At 49.0% G+C, this 27,541-nt stretch overlaps 1 protein-coding gene across 1 annotated transcript; it reads left to right on the top strand.

The window, feature by feature from the left end:
* Nucleotides 1-26,058, top strand: LOC119440049 (serpin B3). The gene is made up of 4 exons (XM_049661347.1): nt 1-141; nt 4,682-5,049; nt 18,509-18,739; nt 25,583-26,058. The coding sequence occupies exons 3-4, from the start codon at nt 18,515-18,517 to the stop codon at nt 25,976-25,978; spliced, it is 621 nt and encodes a 206-aa protein (XP_049517304.1). The 5' UTR covers nt 1-141; nt 4,682-5,049; nt 18,509-18,514; the 3' UTR covers nt 25,979-26,058.
* The last annotated feature ends 1,483 nt before the right edge of the window (nt 26,059-27,541 follow it).

The raw sequence follows: 27,541 nt of genomic DNA, 5'->3' as shown, positions 1-27,541 counted from the left end.
ATAGACATTTGGCTATCCTCGTGATATCCAATTCGGCAGTAAAGCCACCCAGACCACGGACATGAGCCGGAGCCGGAGCCGGAGCCGAAGCCGGAGCCGAACAGTGGCGCTTCCGGGACCCGACTTTCCTGATGAACAATCGTGAGTGTAGAGGGTTTCCCATATAACGTTTGCGAAGTTAAAACAAACGCAGTCGGTACATTCTTTTCTACTTCAACTTAGGTGATAGGTGGCAATGACCAAACAAAGATAATATTTAGCTTTTTTGAGACAAGCTTCCCATCTCGCGGCGTTTAGTGTACTTTTTAAAGAGCAGGTAGTTATTGCACTTACTAAAAAGGCTTGAAAAATTTGCATATTTCAGTCCGCCATCTGTGAAAGTACATAAAGTGCCGATTGTCGGCAAATCGTATGGCTTACCCCGCGAATGATTCTATGCGGAGGTTTTGTAAGCATCACGCAGGTGGTGGTGCTGATTGTCTTTTCTTCCTTTCTTTTCTCATTTATTCTTCCTTTATTGAAACATACAAAAACGAAAGTAGGAAACTTTGTATTATTCTTTTTCTGCTTCAGTGATTCTCCATTAGTATTCGCAGAAATTTCCCGTGGAATATGGCATTACTGCTGCATGCCATTGCCACTACATCGAGGAGCCAGATTCGTCCTCTCTAGCTATAGTCATTTTCATACACAACATGCAAGGTTATAAAAAGGATATATAGAGATACATATGTTTCATTGCTCACATTCGCGGCCGAAATATAGTCCATCAGTTCCATACGGAAAAAGCTCTAGGTGTGCGTCGTGTCTTACGATGTAACACACTTTAATGTCCCAAATTATGACGCACGTATTACATGGAAGGCGTCGGAGATCTCGTCTTATTTACCCTATTCAATTATCTGCAGCCACGGCGCAGCGCTGGCTCTCACGGGGAAAACGTAGTACACCGCATGCTGGAAGCTCAGAGGTGCACATATATATATATATAACATGCGATTGGACGTAAACTTACGCCTGCAAGTTGCAGCTGTATATGAAGTAGTTTATTGTTTAGCAAGCTTCGCAGATCAGGAGGAAATGCACCACATGTGAAACTGGCAGAGGGAGTTCTCCATGACCGCACTGTTTACGCAGCTTCCGGAGCGTTATTACGTGCTGTGTATGAAACGATTGTATCCAATACTGGTATGTACCTAAGCGGCATCGCCTTCGGCATAAGTACGTGGTTGCTGCACTAGGCTATAGCTTGGCTGTATACTTGCGACTGCTAGCCGTTCTCCCCCGCGTCCCATCGCAGTAAACCTCATTTCAAGTGTGGGATATGATGGTCTTCATATTCACACGTATAGCTTCACTGGCTTTACTCAACAATAAAACAATAACAAAGCATAGACGTTTCGCCACCTATGCGGGTGGCATCGTCAGTACACAAATGTCGTCCCATGAAAGAGTACATCAACTTATATCTTGCCGTAAACATCCGGCAAAGGACCACGATTACTGTTGCATGCATTTTGATTATGACGGATGAACCATGATTCGATCAATTTCCTTGGGCCCCATCGTTGTTCCCGTGCCAGCGTCGTCACATTATCGAAATCGAACACGTGTCCTTTCGTCAGGCAGTGGTCGACTAATTCCGTCTTGGCACGTGTTGAATGTGTGGCTTTGGTGACGTCCCTGACGTGTTCCTTGATGCGAGTATGACGTCGTCGCCCGGTCTCACCGATGTAGCAGGCATCACAGTCCGTACAGTTAACTTTGTACACAACTCCGCTTTGTTCGTCGGAGGGGGTGCGGTCCTTTGGTTTTGGGAACACGTTAGCCAGTGTGCGCATGGGTTTAAACACAGTCCTAACGCCCAGAGGTTGCAAGGCCCTACACACAGCTTCTGACACGCCGCAGACATACGGGATGCACACAACAGAATTTTCATTATTAGCCCTGCTCTCGCGAGGTCTTTGCATGCGGCGCCGCGTGTCATCGACAAACCGCTGAGGGTAGCTCCGTTTATTCAGGACAGTGGCAACATTAGTTTCTTCATGCTTCCTCAGGGTCTGTGTCGACGACAGCGCGTCGCAACGTGACAGAAGTGTACGGGCAACAGCATATTTGTGCTCCGCAGGGTGGTGCGAGTAGTAAACTCAGCACATTGCCACTGTCGCAAGGTTTGCGGTATATGGATGTCGCCAATGAACCGCCCTCGTTCCGACGCACCAGCACATCTAGAAACGCCAAAGTGTCACCATCTTCCATTTCACAAGTGAATTGAATGGCCGGATGAACACTATTGAGTGCATCATGCATAGCCTGCAGATTGTGCTTTTCTACAATGACGAAAGTGTCATCTACATAACGGCAGTACATTTTCACAGGGAAGGGCAAGGTGGACAGACATAAAGTTTCCACGTGTTCCATCAAAAGATCTGCCACGATTACCGACACAGGGCTGCCCATCGGGACACCTTCTATTTGGTGGTAGACAGTTGCGTCGGAACGAGGGCGGTTCATTGGCGACATCCGTATACCGCAAACCTTGCGACAGTGGCAATGTGCTGAGTTTTGACTCCCACCACCCTGCGGAGCACAAATATGCTGTTGCCCGTACACTTCTGTCACGTTGCGACGCGCTGTCGTCGACACAGACCCTGAGGAAGCATGAAGAAACTAATGTTGCCACTGTCCTGAATAAACGGAGCTACCCTCAGCGGTTTGTCGATGACACGCGGCGCCGCATGCAAAGACCTCGCGAGAGCAGGGCTAATAATGAAAATTCTGTTGTGTGCATCCCGTATGTCTGCGGCCTGTCAGAAGCTGTGTGTAGGACCTTGCGACCTCTGGGCGTTAGGACTGTGTTTAAACCCATGCGCACACTGGCTAACGTGTTCCCAAAACCAAAGGACGGCACCCCCTCCGACGAACAAAGCGGAGTTGTGTACAAAGTTAACTGTACGGACTGTGATGCCTGCTACATCGGTGAGACCGGGCGACGACGTCATACTCGCATCAAGGAACACGTCAGGGACGTCACCAAAGCCACACATTCAACACGTGCCAAGACGGAATTAGTCGACCACTGCCTGACGAAAGGACACGTGTTCGATTTCGATAATGTGACGACGCTGGCACGGGAACAACGATGGGGCACAAGGAAATTGATCGAATCATGGTTCATCCGTCATAATCAAAATGCATGCAACAGTAATCGTGGTCCTTTGCCGGATGTTTACGGCAAGATATGAGTTGATGCACTCTTTCATGGGACGACATTTGTGTACTGACGATGCCACCCGCATAGGTGGCGAAACGTCTATGCTTTGTTATTGTTTTATTGTTGAGTAAAGCCAGTGAAGCTATACGTGTGAATATGAATTCCCCTGGCTTCTGGAACATTTTTTCATGATGGTCTTCGTCCGCCCCTGAAACTCAGGAGTCACACACGTTTCAAATGAGGCTTATTGCGATGGGACGCGGGGCGAAGAGGTAGCGGTCGCTGATATACAGCCAAGCTAGCCAAGCTCAGCAACCCACGAGCTCATGGCGATGGCCGTGCCACTCAGGCACCGACCACTAGTCTTGGTTCTAACCTATGCTACATGCGCAGGGAATGGCATCTTACAGTGGTCGTAACACTATAGCGTCAAAGTGCTAACGCTGTGCCAAAACGGTTGATGCCCAATGTTCACGCCTGTTACCTGTATACGGCGCAGCGAGCGATACGACCTCATCGCTCAGGGCCTGCTGCAGTTCGCGCTGGAGCTGTGCCGCCAGCTGCGCCTCGCCGGCCGCACGGGGAACATCCTCTTCTCGCCGTACGCTGTGGCAAGCACGCTAGAAGTGCTGCTGCAGGCCGCCAGGGGCGCCACCGCTCATCAGATCGCGCGCGCCCTCCACCTGCCGCTCGCGCGCCGTTCCCACCGACCGATCACGGACGACTACTTTGCCCGGCTGCACGCCCAGTGCCGGTCCTGCGTGAGGTATACAGGCATAGGCTATATTGGAAATATAGATACGGAGGTTTCAATGACGGGTAGGCATATAAAGTAGAGATAGGCGAAATGCGCCGCCCCGTTTGAAAAGGGATGTCATCATAAATCATCGATTATGACTTAACGTCGTGCATCGATAATGCATGACGATGAATCAAATAAAAACTGGCAAATATTGTGCACCCAGACTCATATATGATCAAATTCATTGGCGCTCGTTGATGGCGCGAGAAATGATATATTTCTTCGCGGAAAACACAGCTGCGCGTATAACTAGGATAACTAGATAGCTACCGTATGGGTCGCGAAGATGCACATTCGCGGCACGAACGGCGAGATTAAGCGTTGCTCTTTCCTCTGAATGTGTGTTGGAACGGGAAAGGAAAAGTTGTCATCCACCGGACTGTAGCACGTAGCTAGAAATGAAACCCATACGGAAATTTTTTAGAAAGAAAGTTTGACAGTTGGTTAAACATTTCTCCTGCCTGTCGGGGGATCGAACCCGGGACCAACGCTTTTCCGGGGTGGTCGTTCTACCATCTGAGTTAACCAGGAGGCTATAGCAGATTGCAGCTCGAGGCCGAATTATGGACAACTTGAAGCACAGGTACACTAAATACGGCAAATCAGTTATGTGGTTCCGGGCTTTCACAGAGCTGGTTTTCCGTGTTTTCGGACGCGCGCTGCAGTGTGTCCTCCCTGCGCCTGAAGCTGGGCAACCTGATCTACCACGACCGGAGCCTCCGGATCCGGCGCGAATTCCGACAGCGCGAGGCGGCCCGCGCCGTGGGCCTGCGGGCGCACGACTTCACTGCCGATCCCCCGGACACAAGCCTGTCGCGCATCACTGACGAGGCGCGCCAGGCGGTGCCGCGCTTCGACGCCCACGAGATCCTGCCGGAGTTGTCATCAGGCGGCGGCGCAGGCCGGTCTGGTTTCGAGCACCTCACTGCTGCTGCTCAGCTTCGTGGGCTTTGCCGGCGGCTGGCGGGTGCGGTTCAGCCGAGCGCGCACCACCGATGCCCAGTTCCATTTGGCACCCGGCAGGACCAAGAAGGTGAGCGAGAACGGTGACAAGCTGCATATAATGGGCCGGCATCCCAAGATCGGTATAAAGTCGTTGAGCTCGCTTGTTACTGAAACCCCGAAAAGATATCACTTGTGAATCCGGCAAGGGGTCCTGGAATTTCCCCTGTCGTTTCCCCCTTTTCCGCATGGTTTGATAGCGTCTCATGTTGAGGCTACGCTGGATGCAGCTTGAGACACTGACGCATTTTACATGCCTAATTAAGCTATTGGTCTCACGAAGTTGTTAATGGGAGGACTACGACGACATGATGACGAGGGTACCATGCGACGGCGACCACGACAAAGATAGCGGATGATCATTACGATGGCACGACGGAGACGACTATGAGACGACGACACTTATGCATCTGACGTCTAACGCAGCGAACGATAATGTTTCTTTGTAAGAGATAGAGAGAGAATAAACTTTATGCAAAAGAGCACACGAGCGTAGGTATCTCCTTCGCTCTTCAGTGGGTGGTCCCCTCAGTCCAGGAGTCCAGCGGCCTTAGCTGCCCGTCTCGCTCGGTTGACCAGGTTGAGCTGGTCCGTCGAGTCGGAGCTGGACAGCGCTGTCTCCCATTGTCATGTGGTGGGGTTTGTTATGGGTGTGAGCTGTGGTGTGTTTGCGCAAGCCCATATTTTGTAATGCGTTGCGCATTGATCGCAGTGTTGGCATTTATATAGAAATACAGCACAGGGTGTATGGCGTGCACGGTGGAGACTCAAATGTGGATGAGTGTTTGGAGTTTTCGCCATATTACGGCTTCCTCTCACGTCAGAGCATTGTGAGGCGGCGGTAGTGTACTTCGTGAACGGCGATAGTGTTGTAGGATGTGCGTGTAGGCTAATGGCATAGTCACGGGATGGAACTGCTCAGCGCGGCCCTCTCGCGGCTTCCGGTGTGCATGCGCTCGGGCGTAGGCGTGTGCCTGCTGATTGCCGCGTAAGGACTCATGCCCCGGAGTCCACACGATTTGTATATATGGTGGGAGCTGGTGCGCTCCATTCAATATGCGATGTGCGGCCCTGAAAATTTTGGCCCTGGAAAATGTTATGCATGCCGTCTGAGTCCGTAAGAACTATGACACACTCCCAGTGTGGTCCTGCCGTTATTGCTATAACGCTATGACTAGTTCCTCTGCCTCCGCAGCGCTCGATCTGGAAACCGACGACGCACTTATTTCGGTCGTGTGATTGTTGACTACGCTGGTGACGAATGCGGTGCTTCTTGCGGTGCTGGCCGCGTCTACAAGACATTGGGGTGGTTCTCATACTTTCGCGCGAGCGCCTGCGCTCGGGCTTGTCACCGTGCGATGTGGAAGTTTAGGTGCATGTTCCTGGGAATCGTTGAGACGTGTATAGTTTCTTGTATTCGTGCTGAAAATTTTGTCAGTGCGCTGGTCTTCAGTACGGAATATCCAAGACGTTCCAAGACCTAGCGTCCCGCTATTGTGCGTAGTAGACTTTCCTTCTGGCTTACCGGGTGGGCGTCCATGATTTCCCGTGTGTTGTTGCACACCCCTCTCTCCTCGAGGCGAAAAGAAGCCGTTCCGGGTGGGAGTCCGAGCGCTTGCTTATAAGCTTTGCGTATCAGCTGGTCGAGTACCTCCACTTCCGCGTTACTGAAATTTAAATATGGTGCCGAGTACGCAATGCGGCTCACAATCAGAGCCTGCACTAGTCGGATCAGGTCCTGTTCCTGGAGTCCCCTCTTCCTGCTGGTAATTCGTAGCATCATGCGCAAGATCTGTGTGGTCGTGTGTTGTAGCTTCTGTATGGCGTATCCTCCGCCCCCGTCTTTTTGTAAGTGTAAGCCGAGGATACGAAGTCTGTCCACCTTGGTGACTTCTCTAGGACCTACATTCGTAGGTGGATGGTTGGGGCCGGGGCTGTTGATCGTCCTCGTGAGCGCTTTTCGATTATGAGGAGCTCCGACTGCTCTAGCGCGCATTGCAGTCTGCACGTCTCCGCGTATCTTGCTATGACGTCTACTGCCTCCTGTAATGCCTCTTGTTTTTCTCCTATGGACCCTCGGACTATCCATACCGTGATATCGTCTGCATACAAGACGTGTCTGATCCCCGGTATTTCCTCAAGTTGGGCTGGGAGTTTCATCATGGCCACGTTGAAAAGTGTCGGCGACAATACTGCTCCTTGTGGCGTTCCTCTGTTAGGTTTGTCTACTCGCTGTGACCTCACATTTCTCAGCAGCCCTATTGTGGCTGTACGATCTGTGAGAAAAGCCCTCCCGTAGTTGTACGTTCGTCGGCCCCAACTCGTGTCACTGAGATTGGCTAGTATATGGCTTCGTGCCCCACGTTGTCAAAGGCTCCCTTTAGGTCTAGTGCCAGAATTGCTTTTCGGCAGCACGGCATTGATGCAGACAGTACTTCCTCATTGAGCTGCAGAAGCACGCCTTGCGTCGCCAAGTTGGGCCAAAAACCAAACATCGCGTTCGGCATAAGTTGACGTTCTTGGAGATGCGTTTGTAGCCTGTCTAAGATCACGCGTTCCATCAATTTACCGAGGCAAGACGTGAGCGAAATGGGTCTTGGGTTCTCCAGGCAGGGCGTTTTTCCCGGCTTTGGCATCAGCGTAATCTCCGCATGCTTGAATTGTAAGGTCCCTCTGTTCCAGTGTGCATTGAAGAGTTCCAGTATTGCCTGCACGGTTGCATCGTCCAGGTTACGTAGCAACTTGTTGGTGATTCCGTCCTTGCCCAGTGTGGTGTTTCGAGTGAGTCTTGCGATCGCTCGTGTCAGCTCGGAACGCTTTACGTCCTTGTCGAGCTCGCTGTTTTACAGTCCGGCGTTGTCAGCCGCTGGCTGTGCACCGAGTATCGGCTGGCCAATGTATCTACTTTGTAGGACACACAATAGCTGATCGTCTGTGCCTACCGGCTGACCAATGTATCTACTTTGTAGGACACACAGTAGCTGATCGTGAGTGCCTACGAAGCTGTGTAGCACTCGGCTCATTGTGCGCTTGCTTTCTCTCTTGTTCTGGGTAAGAGGAAGATCGAGAGTCCCTGCTGCGCTGAAAGCATGGCGGAAGAAAGAAATGTAGGAACTGTGGCAATTTATTGTGCACTTCTTCATCATCTGTATATTATCATCATGTGTGTGCCCTTCAACTTCATCGCGCGTGCGAGCGCATCATCAGCATGGACTGTGCCTAAGGCTGTTGATGCCGGTTGTGATGCCGCCGTCCTTCGCCGTGTTCCTCGGGCTCAGTAAAGGTCCACCCTTAGTGTGACGTCAAAGCTGGTGGAGGCGCTTCTTGGTCCCCCGTCCTCTGCACGCTTGGCCTACTCCCTGGAGCTTCGTTCAGGTCGGCGCTTGTCTGCCAGTATGTCGCAGGCCCAGCAGCCTAGGGCATCTACCCTAACCCTCCCGCCTCCGCAAGCCGCACCTTCTTTGATCTTCAGCGGCCGCCAGCGGAATCCCCATCTGTTCAGTGGTCTTCGTGGTGAAGATGCTGAAGACTGGCTGGACGATTACGAGCGCGTAAGCTCTGCTAATCCGTCACAGCGCATCGGATTCGGACAGACGGCATATCCATTGTGCGTCACCGGCCGTATCGCGTGTCTCTAGCCGAGCGCAAAATTATTGAGGAAAACGTTGCCGATTTGCTGCAACGTGAGATAATACTCCCCTCTGCTAGCCTTTGGTCGTCTCCCATCATTTCGGCCCGAAAAAAAAGTGGATCCGTGTGATTTTGTGTCAATTACTGAGTGCTCAACAAGATCACGCGCAAGGATGTATAATAACCCCATGCCTCGCATTGACGATGCCTTCGATTTCCTGCAAGGTGCCGAGTACTTCTCCAGTCCTGATATGCGTTCAGCTTACTGGAAAATTAGGATGCACGAAGCCGACAAAGAAAAAACAGCGTTTGCAACCCCAGACGGCATTTACGAGTTCAACGTCATGTCTATCAGCCTCTGCAATGCTCCCGCAACTTTTGAGCGCATGATTGACACCCTCGTGGCATGAAGTGGAAGACTTGCTTGTGCTATCGCAATGATACAGTTATTTTCTCATCGACATTTGCCCAGCACCTGCAACGTCTGGACGAGGTTCTCAGGTGCCTCTTCAACGCTGGTCTTCAGCTCAACACCAAAAAGTGGCATTCTGCAAGCAAGATGATCAAGGTCTTAGGCCACATTGTGAGCAAGGATCGTTTATATTCGACCTGATCCTGACAAGATTTCGGCAGTGCTTCACTTTCCCGTGCTGAAAAGACCAAATAACTGCTCAATTTCCTTGGCATCGCTTCCTATATTCGCCGATTCATGCTCGACTTCCCGGCTGCTCCTTTAAACCACTTATTTCTTTCCTCCCTTCGTGTGGTCACCGGAATGTGAATCTGCCTTTGACCAGCTGAAGGGCGCCCTCACATCTGAACCTGTCCTGTGTCATTTTGATGAGACTGAACTCACCCTCTTGCACATGGACGCTAGCGGCCATGGCATCGGTGCTGTGCTCCTCCAATGAGGCAACTCATCGCGTGACAGGGTCGTTGCATATGCCGGCTGCGTCCTCACACCTGCCTAGAAGAATATACCATCACCTAGCAGGAGCGCCTCGCTGTTGTTTTGTCCGCCCAGAAGTTTCGCCCTTATCTCCACGGCCGCCATTTTACCATTGTTACGGACGATCACGCCTTATGCTGGCTTTCCACACTCAAGAACTTGTCAGGTTTCTTGGTCGCTGGATTCTTCGTCTGCAAGAATATGACTTCGAGATCTTCTATAAGTCTGGTAAGAAGCACCAAGACGCAGACGCTTTTTCTAGCTGCCCGCGTCCTACAGCCACCCTCATCAATAGTTCCGCACCACCTCCGGTGACGCACTCACTTATGTCTCTTGTACGGTGGTTTTGTCCTTCGCCGCTCTTGATCATCTCGCTTCGGACGACCAAGAATCATTTTCGTCTCAACAACTCGCCGACTCGTACACTCGACGTATTATAGACCACCTTCATGTAGCTTCGCGGCCGCCCGGCTTCGTCGACAGTTGACACAATTCAAGCTGGAAAACTCCGTGCTGTACCGCCATATCCACCATCCTGACGGACGATGATGGGTGCCTGTACTGCCTCGTTGCCTTTGTGCGCATGTCCTTCAGGCCTTTCATGACGATTTGACTGCTGGCCACTTTGGCATCCAGAAAACTTACGACTGCATAAGAAGTCGCTTCTACTGGCCTGGCCTGTCTACCAGAGTGGCGATGTACGTCGCTTCCTGCGTCATTTGTCAGCTTCGAAAACGGCCAACATCAGCTCCTGCCGGGCAATTACTACCAGTCTCGTGTTCTGCGGAACCGTTCGAGGTTGTTGGCATTGATCTCCATGGGCCTCTTCCCATGACTCCCGCCCGGTAGTCGATGAATAGTGACAGCCGTCGACCACCCGACGCGCTATGCCGAAACAGCTTGTGTGAGTTCTACATCGGCTTCCGAAGTTGCTGCATTCATTCTTCAAGCCATAATCCTGCGCCACGGCGCCCCTCGTCCCCTTCTGAGCGACCGCGCAAAGACATTCTTTCCCAACTGGTAGGTGAAGTGCTCAGAGCCTCTGGTACCACTGACAAGACTACATCAAGTTATCATCCTCAAACCAGCGACCTGACTGAATAGTTTCATCGTACGCTCTCTGACACGATAGCCCCCTATATTCAGCCAGATCAAACAAAATTAGGACTCAATTTTGCCATTCCTCACCTTCGCGTATAACCGCCGTTCAACGCACAACCGGTTACTCGCCATTCTACATTGTTTATGGCCGTTTACCCTGTATCTTTCTTGACGTTTATTTCTTCCCTGCCCCTGTCAGTTCATCTCCATCTTCCTGCGAACAATATGTTTCCCGCCTCGTCCATTGTCGCCAGCGTTCCCGCATCAACACCGAAGCCAGACAATAGGACCGCAAGGATCATTATGACGCATCTCATCGCGTAGTATTATACCAGCCTGGCGATGAAGTGCTGCCCTGGACACCAATTCACACTCCTGGGTTGTGCGAGAAGCTTCAGTTTCGGTTTATTGGCCCATACATGGTCCTACAAATGACTTCTACCGTTAATTATCGTGTGACCCCTGTTGTTACCTCAACTGACCGCCGTTGCCGCTCTACCGAAGTGGTCCACGTTTCCAGCAGGAAGCCCTTCACGCGGCGTTCCCGGACTTTTAGGCAGCGGCCAGGATGGCCGCTTTTGCACGAGGGAAATTAGTGTGGGCATTTAGTACACTTCTTCATCATCTGTACATTATCATCATCATGTTTGTGCCTTTCATCTTCAGCGCGCTTGCGGGCGCATCATCAGCGTGGACTGAGCCGAAGGTTGTTGATGCTGCCGTCCTTCGCCCTATCTCTCGGGCTCAATAAAGGTCAACCCTATTTGTGACGTAACAGAAGAAAGAAATGTAGGAGGAAGCATGACGTAAGGTCGCTAGCCTCGGCAACGCTAACCTCATATAGTGATTTGTGCAGCACTCACGAAACTCCTCAGCTACAATAATTGGGAGTAACTCGCCAGAAAATTTTCAATACGCGTGCCCCTAACAGAGTTACAAGTTGTTGGGATATGCCTGCTTCTACTGAGCTTTTCCTGTACTTAGATATACAGGGTGTCCCACGTAACTTTAGCCAAACTTTAAAAATATGCAAATGGCCACGTAGATGGACTGAACCAAGGTAATGCTGTTTGCCGTTGCTTGGAGATACTCAGATTATTTTTTGCATTCCGCCTAATTACATAATTAGTCTTAATTAATTAATCGACTTCTGAAGTATTATAATTACATGAAAATTCACTGGGAAAATTGTAGAGCCACATGAAAAACACCCGATACAGCTTTCTGTTGCTCCATACGTTGTACATAAAAGTGTTTTTTCCTAGCGGGAAAGAAGCCCGCGAATACACCCAAGATTGCCGCTTGACTGGCCATTCGAGGCACTTTAGGTGTATTCACGGGCTTCTTTCACGATTGGAAATTTCAGTAAAGGAACCATAACATCTGCTTCAGTTGCTCAGGTTCTGGGTAATCTGGGGTTTCCAGCCCCACTTCTAGGTAATGTGCTAAAGCAGGTAGAAGCAGACGCGCATGACAACGAGATTGTCCGATAGTTCCCATAGCTTTCTACTTTATACCCCCTTTGCTACTACGAATACAAATATTCTAGCGCTCTAATTTGTTTATTTAAACAAACATATATACTCCTAGCAACGCATTTCATGTTTGCCGTGGGGCTACGCCTCCCCACTACGTACTGCAGCATATTGATTTAAGCATCTTCGTACAGATTCGCAGTATACTAACAGCACGAGATACAAGACGAGAAAGTAGACTACGCCCATGCCTGTTAAAATGCCATGATGCTACGTACACAAGTGACTGCAGCTCCTAAAAAGATTGTGGTGTCGGTCTTTACGTATTTCGAAATATACAGAGATGACATACGTAATTACAGCACGTGGGCCACGGTGGACGAACCAGACCAGCGCTAAGATTTAAGTTCAGAACACAAATTCTAATCCACGTTCAGTGATCACACGCAGATCATTTGCGGCTGCCATGAGGGGCGTATGTGGGCTTTCAGGTTGATGCTTGCTGCTGCATTTGGTGCAAGAGCAGGGTTATAGGAGCAGGCACTGCTTAGGCACAATTATCGTTCACATCATTCCTTCAGCAGCTCACGCTAAGCACATGCATCACGAGGATCTTCTCACTGTGCGGACACGACGACTTCGCGGCAGCCGAATTACGAACAATACATTGTAATGCGGGAGCCATATGGGCTTGTCTATATAGGTCATCATCTAACTTTTATTGCGATAGCAATTATATGGACACTTCCAAAGCAGATTTCTGCCGTCGCGGTCGCCGTCGCCGTGAGGTTCCGTATGACGTCAATGGAGATGAAATCGTCGCCGCGCGCCGCCGAACGCTGAATGTGCGAGTGAAAGGGCGCGAGGGACGCGCGCTTTCATGAGGAGTGAACCCACGGCGGCGAACAAACGCGCGTTCTGCGCCGTGCTCCCTTCAGGATGATGATGATGATAAGTGGTTCTTGAGGGAAAGGGAAAGGTTGGCGCTATCTTCTGCAGCCCTTGAGGGAGCACGGCTCAGCGCCTTCAGGGCTGCAGAAGTAATCGTCTCTTTCCTCCTTTACAATCACCATATATGTAGAGCAAACGCGCCTTCTTCCGACGCGCGAAAGGCCATGAGGGGGAGGGGGAGGGAAGGGAGGCGACGTTTAGCTGCGGCACCAAGTGCCTATTTATATCAGAGGCTCCGGCAACAGTCACCAACGCCGCACGCATTTTGAGCGAACGCGGGCAAAACGCCGACGGCGTCGACAACAGTTCTGCGTGTTGCCGGTGCTTCTGCATGTCCAAGTTTATACAGCTGATAAAGCTAATATTATTACTCCGTATAGCTCTCTACAAATTTGCTATCGCAATTGATGCTTCGCCTTTCAGGTGAAACTGCGACTTTTTTGTAACGCAGGCAGAACGACGCCGACATAGAAGGCAAACAGCGCTGAACGACGTGCTGCAAACTGCTCGTCCGAACGTTGGCTATTTTTTTTTTTTTACTTACAGATTGTATCCGTAATATCTGTCAGCCTGACCTTCTCGAGGTTTAATCAGCTGCAGTATATAAGCAATAAAAGGCCGAAATCTTTGTTTCTCCCACGGCAACATCAGTAATCCGGCCCATTGCCTGTGCTACTATTTTTCTGGTGGTGCGCATGCACTTAACTTGATTTGTATGATATAGTTCTATGATGTCATTTAGCATGCAAATATATACAGGGCGTTTCATTTTAGCTGAACAAAATTTTGAAAGATTGCAAGATTGCCTGTGGGAGATAGCATAGTTATAATCTTTGATCTAAACTACTCGATGAGGCGGCGATTACTTCCACGAGAAATCAAAACGCCTAATTGAAGAATTACCATAATTACGCCATTTAACGTTCTAATTAATTATTTTATGGCACATCTTTCAATCTACGAATTATAGCCGCCGAGTTCGCAAGGCGTTTCCACTTGGAACGAATTCTCAAGACTAAATCAGTTTCGAAATCAATCAAATCAAATTAATTTATTGTCCAGTTTACATGCTGCGCGGTCATTTTGGACTAAAAGCTACATATGTAGCTTGACGTGACCCATAAGACCAGGCAAGGCAATAGTACAGCAAACAGTGTGCACACATGCACAATAATTCACATATATTTCCAGCTATCGCTGGAATTCCTCGTAGACGAAATAGCTATGAACGGAAAGACAAAGAATATTTGCGTCACGGCGAGTTAACAGAATTGGAAAAAGTTTAACAGAATGCATTTTAAACAACACTACGATAACAATACTGGCTATACAAAACAACGCAACACCAGCTATACAACATAGCATGCGACTGAATTTTACAAGATCAACATTTGCAAAGAAAACGAAACAGGATTTACATTATATACTCAGAACCATACACAAAGGCAGAATATTAATCACATCAGATACATTACAAGCGACCAAAGTGTCAGCTGAGTTCTTTCTTACTGAAATTACCGCCATTTTTGTATCTGTTCAAAGTGAATGGTAGGTAATGTATTAACGACTGATGCTTATAGAGTGTTCTGAAGTATGGAATTGACCATATCTCAGGATTTCTTGCGTTCGCATTAATGCGACGATGCTCTAAGGAGGCTAATTGTTTTGTGTAGTTGCAAGCTAATTCTGACATGGATGGCGTGGCCTAATGGAGGGTCAAAACGCCTAATTGGATATTTAACATAATTACGCGAACTAACTTTTTAATTAATTATTTTATGGCACACCTTTCAATCTACGAATTATAGCCGCTGAGTTCGCAAGGCGTGTCCACTTGGAACGAATTCTCAAGACTGAACCAGTTTCGAGATATTAATTTTCAAAAAGTCCGACGAAATGCATGGGCGTTCCAGTTAACTTTTTGAGGAAAACGCTGTTTTATGCATTGAAGCACAAAAGTAACTGGCCTTAGCGCTAAAATAATGCCATAGTATCGACACTGGTGCGATCGCAAAAGCAGTAACATGGAAATGGTTTGAGGAGTGGTTCTTTGTATAATTTATTTTTCCTTACGCGGAAGCAATGTTCGTTTTTGCGGAAAAGAAAAAAAAAATTAGTGCAGCTTGCACTGGCGGCGCAATGCTAAAGAGACAGCGGAGATGATGGGCACCTATAGCTAGTCCTGGCTCTTGGGCTAGACTAAGCACTACCAAGTCATCCCCAGCATTTCCCGGAATCTATTTATTATTGGTTGATTATCGATTAGCTATTGATTGGCTATCGATTGTCTATTGCAAGATATTGGCCACGTATTTTGGATAGGCTAAGCACTACCAAGTTATCCGAATTTATTGATAATTGATCCTTTTATCGATTAGCTATTGATTGGCTGTCGATTGGCTATCGTAAGGTATTGGCCACGTATTTGGGCTAGGCTAAGCACTATTAAGTCATCCCCAGCATTTTCAGGAATTCATTGATTATTGATCGATTATCGACTAGCTACTGATTGGCTATCATTTGCCTATCGATAGGCAATTAGTCCCCACCATTCTTAGCTAGACTTATCCAGGCTCAGCTTCGCTAGTTCACAGGTGTATGTGCCATTGCGCTTGGACCCTTTCTGCACTGCTGCCAGGATCGGCCCACATTTTTGGATTCAGCGGACACATTAGGCCCGGATAAAACAGCTCCGCTGTTAAAAATGAGATCTTCATCTGTTTTACTATTTTCTTTGATAAGATATATTCATGTGATAAGACATACAGTCAAGAGAGCGGTGTGGATCTGAGAACAAACGGGGATAACCGATATTGTAGTTGACATTAAGTTGACAAAAAATGGAGCTGGGCCGGCCATGTAATGCGTAGGATGGATAACCGATGGACCATTAGAGCTACAGAATGGATACCAAGAGAATGGAAGCGCAGTCCAGGATGGCAGAAAACTAGGTGGGGTGATGAAGTTAGGAAATTCGCAGGTGCAAGTTGGATTCAGGTAGCGCAAGACAGGGTTAATTGGATATCGCAGGGAGAGGACTTCGTCCTGCAGTGGACATAAATATAGGCTGATGATGATGATGACAATCATCTTGCACGTGTCACTTCAGCTTGGCACAGAATGCACTGAACCATGCAATGCATAACGGTCGCGTGTGCTCGAAGGCCTACTTAGGCCCTTCAATGAGCGGGCCCGAGTCTGGCCCGGACCCGTGGCTTCAAGCCCGAGCCCGGCCCGGGCCCGCGGCCTCAAGCCCGAGCCCGCCGACAAACGCTTCAGACGGCCCGGCCCGGCCCGCGGGCCGGGCATGGCCGGGCCCAGGCTTTCGGGCCGGCCCGGGCCCGTGCAGTGCTCTAGTATGTAGTAGTAGTAGTAGTAGTAGTAGTAGTAGTAGTAGTAGTAGTAGTAGTAGTAGTCGTAGTAGTATAGGTAGCCACGTCCACTTTTATGAAAAAAAAAATTCCGAAAGTTGTGTCCGTAGCGCAGAATCGAACCAGGGTCCCCTCGCTTCCGAACGCGCGGCGCTAACCACTACGCCCGGAAACGCACATGGACACACGCACCACGATGACAATAAATACCCAACATTAACGAAAGACTGCGCGTTTCTAACGCGTTTGTGCCAGCGCGTTACGGCCCGTGTAAGAAGCTGGTGTAAGACGCTGTGGCCTCTCCGCCTTACCCCCGTATTCATAAACGCTCCTCGACTTGAACTTGACTTGCCACCGCCTTGGGCAGCGCGTTCGAAACGCGTTGAAGGCGGTGGCAAGTCGAGTTCAAGTCGAGGAGCGTTTATGAATACGGGGGTTATACTCTCTCAGCAGTCATGTGATGGCGTCGGCAAACGCGGTGCACGTTCCGGCATGTGTAAACGGCTGCGTAAGACGCTGTGGCCTCTCCCCCTTACTAGAGAGTACTGCACGTTTCTAACGCGTTTGTGCTAGCGTCCCCTTAAGCGGGAGATGGTGCAATTATAATGAAGGGCGCTCTTATAAAATGAATGACGTCATATATGGCGCGTGTCATTGGTGGAAGTCAATCGTTCGATTTAGTGCGGCGAGACTGGGCGAATTACACGGAAGATTCACGGTTTACCGATGATTCCCTCCGGAGCTTCGCCCACTCATCATCATTCACCCCGTGGGTATGCGGTGTTTTCCAATTTATAAAACACCTGGCTCTTATTAAAGACAATTCAATGGCACCATAACGCACAGGTTTTCTTCATTCCATTAAAAAAATTATGCAGCGTATGCCACAAAACTTGGCAGCAAGCAACCCTGGGCGTCGCACCAGCCGCATCGCTGAAATCTTGGTCGTGTGAAATGAGCCCTCTAAAAATAGCATTGCGGCGCGTGCGACTGCACCGTTTTTTTTTCGCTCCAGTCGCAGCATGTCAAAGAACCTTTAGAGTGCGCACTGCACATGACTTTACGGAGGCTGAAACGTAAAAAAAAATCACCGCCCTTCCACTCCGTGAAGATGGTCGAACAGCGAAGCTGTGTTAGTTCCACAGAGTGTTACACCATGCAAGTCAAAGTTCGCAAGCAGTCTATATTGTAAATGTTTTGTTTCACCATTCTTTCATTTCATTTTCGCTTTTGCGTGCTTCGCATGGTGTCGATGCTTTTCAAAAAAGAAAGGTACGACCTCCCGTGTGAGGTCGGCTGCAATGGGAGCGAGCGCCCGAACCGTAGTTGCATTCGCGGCCGCTTGGCTGACCCGAACGGCGCTACTTGCGGGCGATGGAACGCGTCGGCGTCCACTGGTGACGACGTTCCTAGTGGGCTCCTCGAACTTTTTTATGACGTTCCCAGACAAGAGTCCTTGACCAAAGCTCCGCATATACAACAACCACTAACGCGAACGGCGCTACCTGCGGGGTCCACGGGCGACGGCGTTCCTAGCGCGTTCCTCACGCCCAGAGAAGAGTCCTTGACCAAAGCTCTGTATATACAACCAACGCTAATGCGAACACCTCTCACATTCCACTCCTCCGATGACCTACTTTTTTCGTACACCGCCATTGGTTGGCTCGCCTCACGCTCTCCTCCTCTAACGCGAGTATTGGGCGGCGCGATTTACGTCAACCTCCCTCCCCTCCCTACCGCTTCCTTCCCGCTTCTCCCCTTCGCGTGTGCGAGATTGAGCCGGGATCGCCGGCTCACCCTCGCACGTTTTCACTCGTACATACAGCATACGGCGCGCGGTGATGATTTTATCGCCCTTGGACTTTATACGGAACCTCACGGCGACGTCACAAACGCCCCTGGCGTGTCCGCATAATTGCTGTCTTATAGATGAAACATATTAGTTAGGCAGGAACTTTCGCGCGACTAGACATGCGAAGGCTAGCGAGTTATGTTAGTGTACCTTCCACTCAGGTCCGCATGATGCACCAGTCGGGCCGTTTCTTGCTGGCCGACTGTCCTTCGCTGGGCGCCAGCGCATTGGTGCTGCCGTACCGACACTCCGGCGCCGTCATGGTGCTCTTCCTGCCCCAAGACCCGGATGGACTTGGCGCACTCCAGGAAGAGCTCAGTGCCAGCACATTCGAGCTGCAGTTCCGCGAGTGCGACGTCGACGTCAGCCTACCCCGGTTCCGGCTGCGACAGGTGAGGACGTGTCCTCAAGGCGCTACGGACGCAGCAGAGGGAACTTGCTTTGAGGATTGTAGTGGTATCTTCATCGCCCAGTATTTATCAAGCGAAACCACGATAGCTAACTCTCATGCGCTGCTTTAGTTGCAAGCCACGAGCGAACAAAAGTTGCCGTCGCGACTTTAGCCATCGCTCCACTAGCGCTTTTAGGGGCGAAGCTCCTTAGGGTGTGGGTCTTTCCCTCCTCTGTAGTAGTAGTAGTCGTCGTCGTAGTAGGTAGCCACGTCTACTTTTATGAAAAAAAAATCCATAAGTTGTGTCCGTAGCGCGGAATCGAACCAGGGACCCCTCGCTTCCGAACGCGCGGCGCTAACCACTACGAAGCGCACATGGACACACGCACCACGATGACAATAAATACCCAACATTAACGAAAGACTGTGCGTTTCTAACGCGTTTGTGCTAGCGCGTTACGGCCCGTGTAAGAAGCTGGTGTAAGACGCTGTGGCCTCTCCGCCTTACCCCCGTATTCATAAACGCTCCTCGACTTGAACTTGACTTGCCACCGCCTTGGGCAGCGCGTTCGAAACGCGTTGAAGGCGGTGGCAAGTCAAGTTCAAGTCGAGGAGCGTTTATGAATACGGGGGTTATACTTCGCCGGCAGTCATGTGATGGCGTCGGCAAACGCGGTGCACGTTCCGGCATGTGTAAACGGCTGCGTAAGACGCTGTGGCCTCTCCCCCTTACTAGAGAGTATTGCACGTTTCTAACGCGTTTGTGCTAGCGTCCCCTTAAGCGGGAGATGGTGCAATTATAATGAAGGGCGCTGTTATAAAATTGGTGGAAGTCAATCGTTCGATTTAGTGCGGCGAGACTGGGCGAATTACTCGGAAGATTCACGGTTTACCAATGATTCCCTCCGGAGCTTCGCCCACTCATCATCATTCACCCCGTGGATATGCGGTGTTTTTTTTTTTGTTCCATAATAAATGTGGGGTAAACGGTGTGCTCCGTCGGCCGTTATTGTCACGTGGTTTCTTAAAATTGGGGCCATAATCTGCAGCCTAGATCTATCAATCCCACAGAAATACAAAGGCCTCCCCCGGAGTTGGATGCGAGTACACGAGGGACACGTAGAGAAAAATAAAATAAATATTTACTTGCAGGCAGATCGCGAAATTGCTTACTCTTCTCGGTACGTCCTAAAAAAAGAAATTGGAAGGAAAGAATAATACTTATCAAAATTAGGACAGACAGACAGACAGACAGACAGACAGACAGACAGACAGACAGACAGGACAGGACATAACATAACATAACATAACATAACATAACAAACAGAACAGACAGACAGACAGACAGACAGACAGACAGACAGACAGACAGACAGACAGACAGACAGACAGACAGACAGACAGACAGACAGACAGACAGACAGACAGACAGACAGACGAGACGGACGGACGGACGGACGGACGGACGGACGGACGGACGGACGGACGGACGACGGACGGACGGACGGACGGACGGACGACGACAGACAGACAGACAGACAGACAGACAGACAGACAGACAGACAGACAGACAGACAGACAGACAGACAGACAGACAGACAGACAGACAGACGGACGGACGGACGGACGGACGGACGGACGGACGGACGGACGGACGGACGGACGGACGGACGGACGGACGGACGGACGGACGGACGGACGGACGGACGGACGGACGGACGGACCTTTATTAAATAGGTCCTAAGAAGCCCTGCTCTAGGGTAGAGCTGCGGGCCGCTCCCACGTGGGGACGGGTAGGCCGAGCCTAAGTTAGTACAGAAAAAAACTTTCATGCCTTTAGAATATTGGTCCACAGTGGAAGAAATGAACTAGGAAGCTTACCAGCAACTATGCGACCGCTATGTAGTAAGCAACATGACAACAAAAACCGTTAAACACAGTCAGACAATCTCCTGGGTGACGGCAATGGAAAAGAAATCTGCTGTGAGTAACCACCGATGACGCCAAAATGCAATCCGGAAAGAAACAATTTATGATAACTCAAAGGGAAGCTCATTACTTTTCGAAGCGGGATCAGGATGCCTTAGAACGCGTAGTTATAAAGCGAGGTACACCAAGGAAGAAGAAGCATGCGCTTAGTGTGGTAAAGCTAGGGAAACGATGGAACATGTTTCATTAGAATGTGAAGATATCTAGCCAGCTGTCGGTTCAGGCTCCGCTGGTCTCCTTGAAGCCCTCGGGTTCAGGGATAGCAGGCGGAAAGGGAAATGCCGGCAATAGAGTTTACTTAAAGGGGCGAGCGGTGGTTTGGTGGAAGAAAAGTAGGTAGACCGCAAACAAGAGCAAAGAACAAAAACAAAGTTCTCCAAAGTGGTTCAGAAAAGTTTGTTGCTGTGAATTCTTTGTGTGTTTCACCGCTAAAGCTTTTAACCTTTAGTTGGTCGGGATTTTCGTCAGCCCGTGCTCATCCAAGAACAGTACCGCCACCTAGCAGCCGCGGTCACTCAACGGCAGCTGGAGAAGTGGGCGTATGGGGACTATGGGCTGCCGCCACTAGACAGAGATTGCACCTGCAGTTGGCGGTGTGTGGATTGACTTCAATCGGCGCAACCCCAATGGCAGATGGTGGGAGTCTTTTGAAGGAGAAGTAGCCTATAGCAACGGATTTCAGTGTCGTTGCGGCTGCGCTATGGTATAAGACACGTAAACGCAGGTCTGCGGAAAAGCTGCAGCGTCAGTCGGGGTGGTGGTACTTGTATAATTAACGTCGGTTGTGCTCGTCCAACGTCCGCTTCGCTGTACACCCACTTTTGCAGGGTGGAATGGAGGCGTTTGTTTAGGTAGGTAGGACATTAGGCAAAAATAAGAACAAGCGTTTGGTGGCGCAACCCGCTGCCCCGTTTCAAAAGGGACGCTCATAGCACTCATCCATCGAGAAGCGCGAGAGAGCAGTCCGGTTGCGACGTGAAGTGTTTCTCAGCGTTGGCACGCATCGGCGTACCATGCATTTCGGAGCCCACGCGCAAGCTTCGCGGCGGCTGCGCCAGATGGCGCCGAGTGTTCTTATAGGGAAGCGAGAAAGAGGTGTCACGCTGCAGTACACGGCTCATATAACTCGTTTTCACAATGACAATCGAGAGATCGAGAGTCATCGAGAGATGGGCTCTGGCAATGTTTTTTCTTTCGCCTCTTGTTAGAGGACACTAAAGAAATGCACTTAAATCAGTATAGAACGATAAAGTAGGCTTTCAAAACACTAATTTAGTTTATTTCTCGGTTATATAGGATACTTAACACAAGGTAAAGTTAAGGTCAATTTTTCTTTCTTTTTTTTTTCAAGTTCGCACCAGAACCCAGTGCCAGTTTATCAGTGCGGCGTCAAGGATTTTTAAAGTATTTTTTTTCGCCATTCGGGTAACTGTGGCTAAAGAAAAGCTTTTAAAACTTGCTGAGTACAGTCTCTAGCTTATTAACGCTCTAACTAGCAGCTCAACTATATTTGACTTTACAAAAGAAATCTACAAACACTAGACAAAACCAAATATTATTCTCTGCCTTTCAATTTACGTTAATTTATGCACCTGCTCAACAGTGGCATTCACAAAAAATTTTGACTGCGAGCAGCAGCAAATGTTTTGGTGACAAAACTCGAAGACCTCTATGGTGTCTTCATATGGAACAATGCGAATTTTTGTTTCCCTTTGTATAAGAAAGCTCTTATTTTTTTTCTCTATAGAGGCGCACCTCAAGAACACACATTGACCTTGTCAAAGCAACCACCAAACACGAGTTCTGGACCATAAATTTGCCTTTAACCAGGTGGTAAACAATATTTTTGACCCGCTGTATCTCTCTTAGTTTTCAGAGGAACCCTTTCATATTTAATTTGGCATGTATTTGAATAATATAAAGAATAAATAAAGCGATAAAAACATTCTAGGCCAGGTCTTTCTTATCTTACCAGTTAATCGGCTAAGGAGACAATGTACGCCATCATAACAGATAAAAATTTAACTATGTCAGAATGGATGCCATGAAAGTCTATGACCTCACGGCAAGCTGGTGCAGGAACTTCAAGGCGGCGCTGCTACCTCTGACTTTGGTATTGCGTCTTATATGGCTTACCACGTGTTTTTTTTTTTTCAAATTGCAGAGGGATAGTTTAGTAATAAATCTGGATATATTTTTCTCTCACGTTTCCCTTTAACGTAGCCCTGATGATTCTCGCCGCGTTGTCTTCTATGCCGCACACTAACTATACCGAAGGGCACGAACTTCTCTCGCACAACATGTACGGCTTCAGACAACATCTTTCTACACAAGACATATCCATAACACAACGAGATGACGTGCTGCAAAACATTCCTACAGGTGGAGAGAACATCATAGCAGCAGTGGACTTAAAAAGCGCTTTTGGCACTATTTCCCATACCCTTATAATTGAAGAGCTCGAAAGAATGGACTGCGGAATGACGATTCATAATTACATCCGCTCTTTCCTAACTGACCGTAAGGCCACAATAGGTATGGAAAATCCCCCAAACTCCCAATGCCTAACAGAGGCACAGCACAGGGTGCCATTCTTTCGCCACTTATATTCAGTGCCAAGCGGTTCATTAACCGCTTGGCACGACAACTAGAGAAAATTAACCACCTAAAATTTGCGTTATATGCAGATGACGTCACCTTATGGGTCTGAAAAGGCCCGTTAGGGCAAAAAGAACGAACTATACAAGAGGCTATCGACTCGCTGAATGACTTTGCAGAACAAAACGGCATGCAATGCGCTCCGGAAAAATCTGAGTTTATTTGTATCCATGGGCGTAACTACAGAAACAAACCAGCCATCCACCTAACAATGGGAAACTAGGCGTTGCCAGAAAGAAATACGATCAGAATACTAGGACTATGGTTACAAATTCTATGGTTACAGCTATGCCCGTGTATATGGCATGACGCAAGCATTTAACTTTTCACCACTGCCTCGCGCTATCCGTCTCTGGAACAGCCTTCCAGATAGCATTCGCCTAGCTCACAAATCATGACGCTTTTTGCTGTAATTTGACGAAACATTTTTCATCACACTGATCACAGTTTTATCAAACCGATTACGTTTTAAATGCATTGTCATGTGTTATGCCTGTGCTATTTTTTAATTTTTAAAAATTTTTTATTCACTTTTTTTGCTTTTTCAATATTATGCAATGTATAAAGTCCTTTGTAACTATGTAAGGTATAATGTAACTTTTTTTCACTTCTTGGTGTGTTTTTTGCAATGCTTATTTGTTCAATTATTTTTCTTCTTCTTTTACGATATGTCTGGTTTTTTGCAAATTTGTTGTGTTCCTTGTAACATCGATATCTTTTAACCGAATGTATTTAATGTAACACACGCCCCCATCACCCTATGCCTCTTCGTAGGCCTGTGAGGTATTTGTAAATAAAAAAAATATTAACAAAATAGCCATTCACATGATAGCAACTCTTAAGTCAAGCACAAAGAGCATCGCTAGACTAAGAAGCAGAATTATAAAGAAAGGAAAATGGCTCCATGAAAACGAAACTACAAGACTAGCAAGATAACATACGGGCTACCATATCAAGAGCTAATCCCATCGGCAACTAAAGCAATTGACTTAATAATACGTGGCACATATAATGCAGCACTTGGGCTTCCTACGAATGCGGAAAACGAGAGGGTGCAAGCTCTAGGAATGTACAATACATTTGAAGAGTTAAGAAGTTAAGAACAGCTGTCCTCCGAAGAGAGCGACTGTGCCTCACAAGCACAGGTAGAAACGTTTTCTCGCGTTTAGGTTACCCATTAAGACCACAATACTGCCAGGAACAAACGACCACGATGCGGGATTCAGTACGCAAGAGCATTATGGTCTCCCCAATCCCACGCAACATGAACAAAAACCATCACAAAGCGAGAAGACAAGCAAGAGCTAAACAGCTTCAGAAAACCTTCGGGCAGTAATCAAGAAGTAATGTATACAGATGTAACTAGATTTAGCAAAGGACATGCAATAGTGGCAGTTCAAACTACACGCCATGGAACACTTAACACATCAGCCTCGACACGTACTAGATGCACTGCTACAGTGGAAGTAACGGCGATCGCACTCACTATCGCATACAAGGAAAAGCAAAACAGCTCAGCTTTAATAATGTCCGACTCACAAGTGGCATGCAGAATGTATCTACAAGGCCGCATACCACATGTCGCCCTTAAGATCATCGGCGACACATTGAAAGAAGATCATGCAATTTTATGGTGTCCTGGCCACGAGGGTATCTCGGGAAACGAACAGGCACGCACTCTAGCTCGAGGCTTTATTAACCGAGCTGGAGATACGCGCAGCGATCAAATAGACGATTCCCTACTGGTCCGCGATATACTAGAGCACCAGCGAAGAACCCGACAAGAGAGGCCCCACCACAAAAAACTACTTAATGTGGAGGAGGCGCAGAAATATAGAAGAATACAGACGCATATCTACCCACATTTAGGTAGATACCATAAAATAAACCCAACCTTGTATAATAACTCTTGCCCGTGGTGCGGGTCTTGGCCTTCATTGCCTCACGTAACATGGCAGTGTGCCGAAAGACCTCATGCCATTAATTCACCTTTGGTACTCACCTTGCTAAGGAAGCCCTGGGAGGCCATCCTCATTCTTGCTTACCTCGAGGCCCAGAAGGGCCTCCTGGATCAAGCTGGGCGGGTCGCGGTGGCCACTGGAGTCTTTGGAATAGGGATCCATCCTGACCCATTTTCCTTTTTTCCCCTTTTTCATGAATAACTGTTTATTCCTCCTCCTCCTCCTCTACGCCGCAGGTGACTGACTTGAATCGTGTTCTTCCCGCCCTGGGCGTGGAGGACGTGTTCACGGAGCGCGCTGACCTGTCCGGCCTCAGCTTGGCCAAAGGGGTGCGGGTGACGCTGGCGCGTCACGCGGCCTGCTTCAGCGCCAGCGAACGCGGCGGCAAGCCACGCCAACCGAACGTTGCCCCCGTGGAAGCGAGGGCCGAGACGTCGGCCTCCTCGGCCACTTCGACGACCTCTGGCGCTGGACCGGCGCCCGCACAGCTGGCGTCGGACGCTGACAACACCGCAGGTCCCGACGCCAAACACTGTGAGCGGCGCAAGTTCGTCGTCGACCACCCGTTCATGTTCCTCATCTTGAACAACGACGTCGACTTCTTTCTCCTCTTCGGACTCGTGAAGAAGTGATCGTCTTTAGGCTGCCGTGCGACGCGCGCTCTGAACTGCGCGCACCATGCATTTGTACAAAGCTCTGAGGTATACAGAAAAAGTGCGATGCTGGCGTTCATAGATTTATTCGCATTGTTTGTTTCGGTACTAGTAGCCGACCACAGTTACATTGAACTGTAATAGGTCGTAGAGCTCGAGCATCTCTATATACATTAGTGTGTGGGCCGCAAAAAGGCTATCAGCATAATTACGATCATTATTCGATGGAGTGATAGAAAGCCCTAACCTCCGTGTAACACGTGAAGTGTTTGAATGATTCAGCTTGTCTGCAGAAGCATGTCGTACCAACATATATGTCTTGGGTAGTGCTACCAGAAAGCATCCACGTGAACGAAACTCATTTTAGTGCGAGGGCGGGTAAGTGCTCTAAATTGGGTTTGCCTAGTGCGTCTGTCTGTCCGTTCGCCTACACCTTTATAGGCTGACAACGACTGCATCCTTGTAGACACTAAGAAACCTCGACATACCCAGCTCGTCATATCCACAGCGTGAAAAAAAAGTGGTCGCAGTTTCACCTGAAAGGCGAAGCATCAATTGCGATAGCAAATTGGCAGAGAGCTATACGGAGTAATGATAATAGCTTGATCAGCTGTATAAACTTGGACATGCAGCAGCACCGGCAACACGCAGAACTAATGTCGACGCTGTCGGCGTTTTGCCAGCGTTCACACAAAATGCGTGCGGCGTTGCTGACTGTCGCCGGAGCCTCTGATATAAATAGGCACTTGGTGCCGCAGATAAACGTCACCTCCCTTTCCTCCCCCCCCCCCCCCCGGCCTTTCGCGCGTCGGAAGAAGGTGCGTTTGCTCTACATATATGGTGATTGTAAAGGAGGAAAGAGACGCCTAATTCTGCAGCCCTTACGGAAGCACAGCGCAGAACGCGCGTTTGTTCTCCGCCGTGCGTTCACTCCCCGTGAAAGAGCGCGTCCCTCGCGCCCTTTCACTCGCACATACAGCGTTCGGCGGCACGCGGTGACGATTTCATCTCCATTGACGTCATACGGAACCTCACGGCAACGGCGACGGCGACGACGACGGCGACGCCGACGGCAGAAATCTGCTTTGGAGTGTCCATATAATTGCTATCGCAATAAAATGTACCAATTGGTTAAGGTCGAAGCACTGGCAGCGATAGCAAGGTTTACCGTTGCGCCTAAACTTCTCGGACTGTGTTCTAACTATACGCGGGTCCGACTAACGCGGACGCGGCGTACGCAGGCGTGCAAAACTTTCGGGCACCCTGAAAAGCTTTAACACGCCGTGTAGAGCCTGTAATGACGTCGCACAAGCGGCACTACGCTGCCCGGAAAGAGCCCCGTCATTAAAATTTTATCATTTTCAGGTTAGAGTACAGATTATTATTTTTTTTTGCACTTTTAATATTGAATAGTCTGTGACGATTTAAGATAAATTTTGTTTGCGGCCTGCCATTTTCAAGATTTCTGAGGAAAAATTTAGTCATGAACGTAAACCTGGTATGAGCTACTTTAGTGATTCAATGGCGTAGCAATATAACCCG

This window comes from Dermacentor silvarum, chromosome 2 (assembly GCF_013339745.2).
Source record: "Dermacentor silvarum isolate Dsil-2018 chromosome 2, BIME_Dsil_1.4, whole genome shotgun sequence".
NCBI lineage: Eukaryota > Metazoa > Arthropoda > Arachnida > Ixodida > Ixodidae > Dermacentor > Dermacentor silvarum.
Note: the sequence above shows the minus strand (reverse complement) of the source record. Positions and strands in the feature narration are given on the sequence as shown.

Excerpts from the sequence above, each read along its gene's own strand:
- LOC119440049 (XM_049661347.1), top strand. The coding sequence starts at position 18,515 with ATGATGCACCAGTCGGGCCGTTTCTTGCTGGCCGACTGTCCTTCGCTG. Across the intron at positions 18,740-25,582 it reads CCCGGTTCCGGCTGCGACAG|GTGACTGACTTGAATCGTGT; the intron begins GTGAGGACGTGT and ends TCTACGCCGCAG.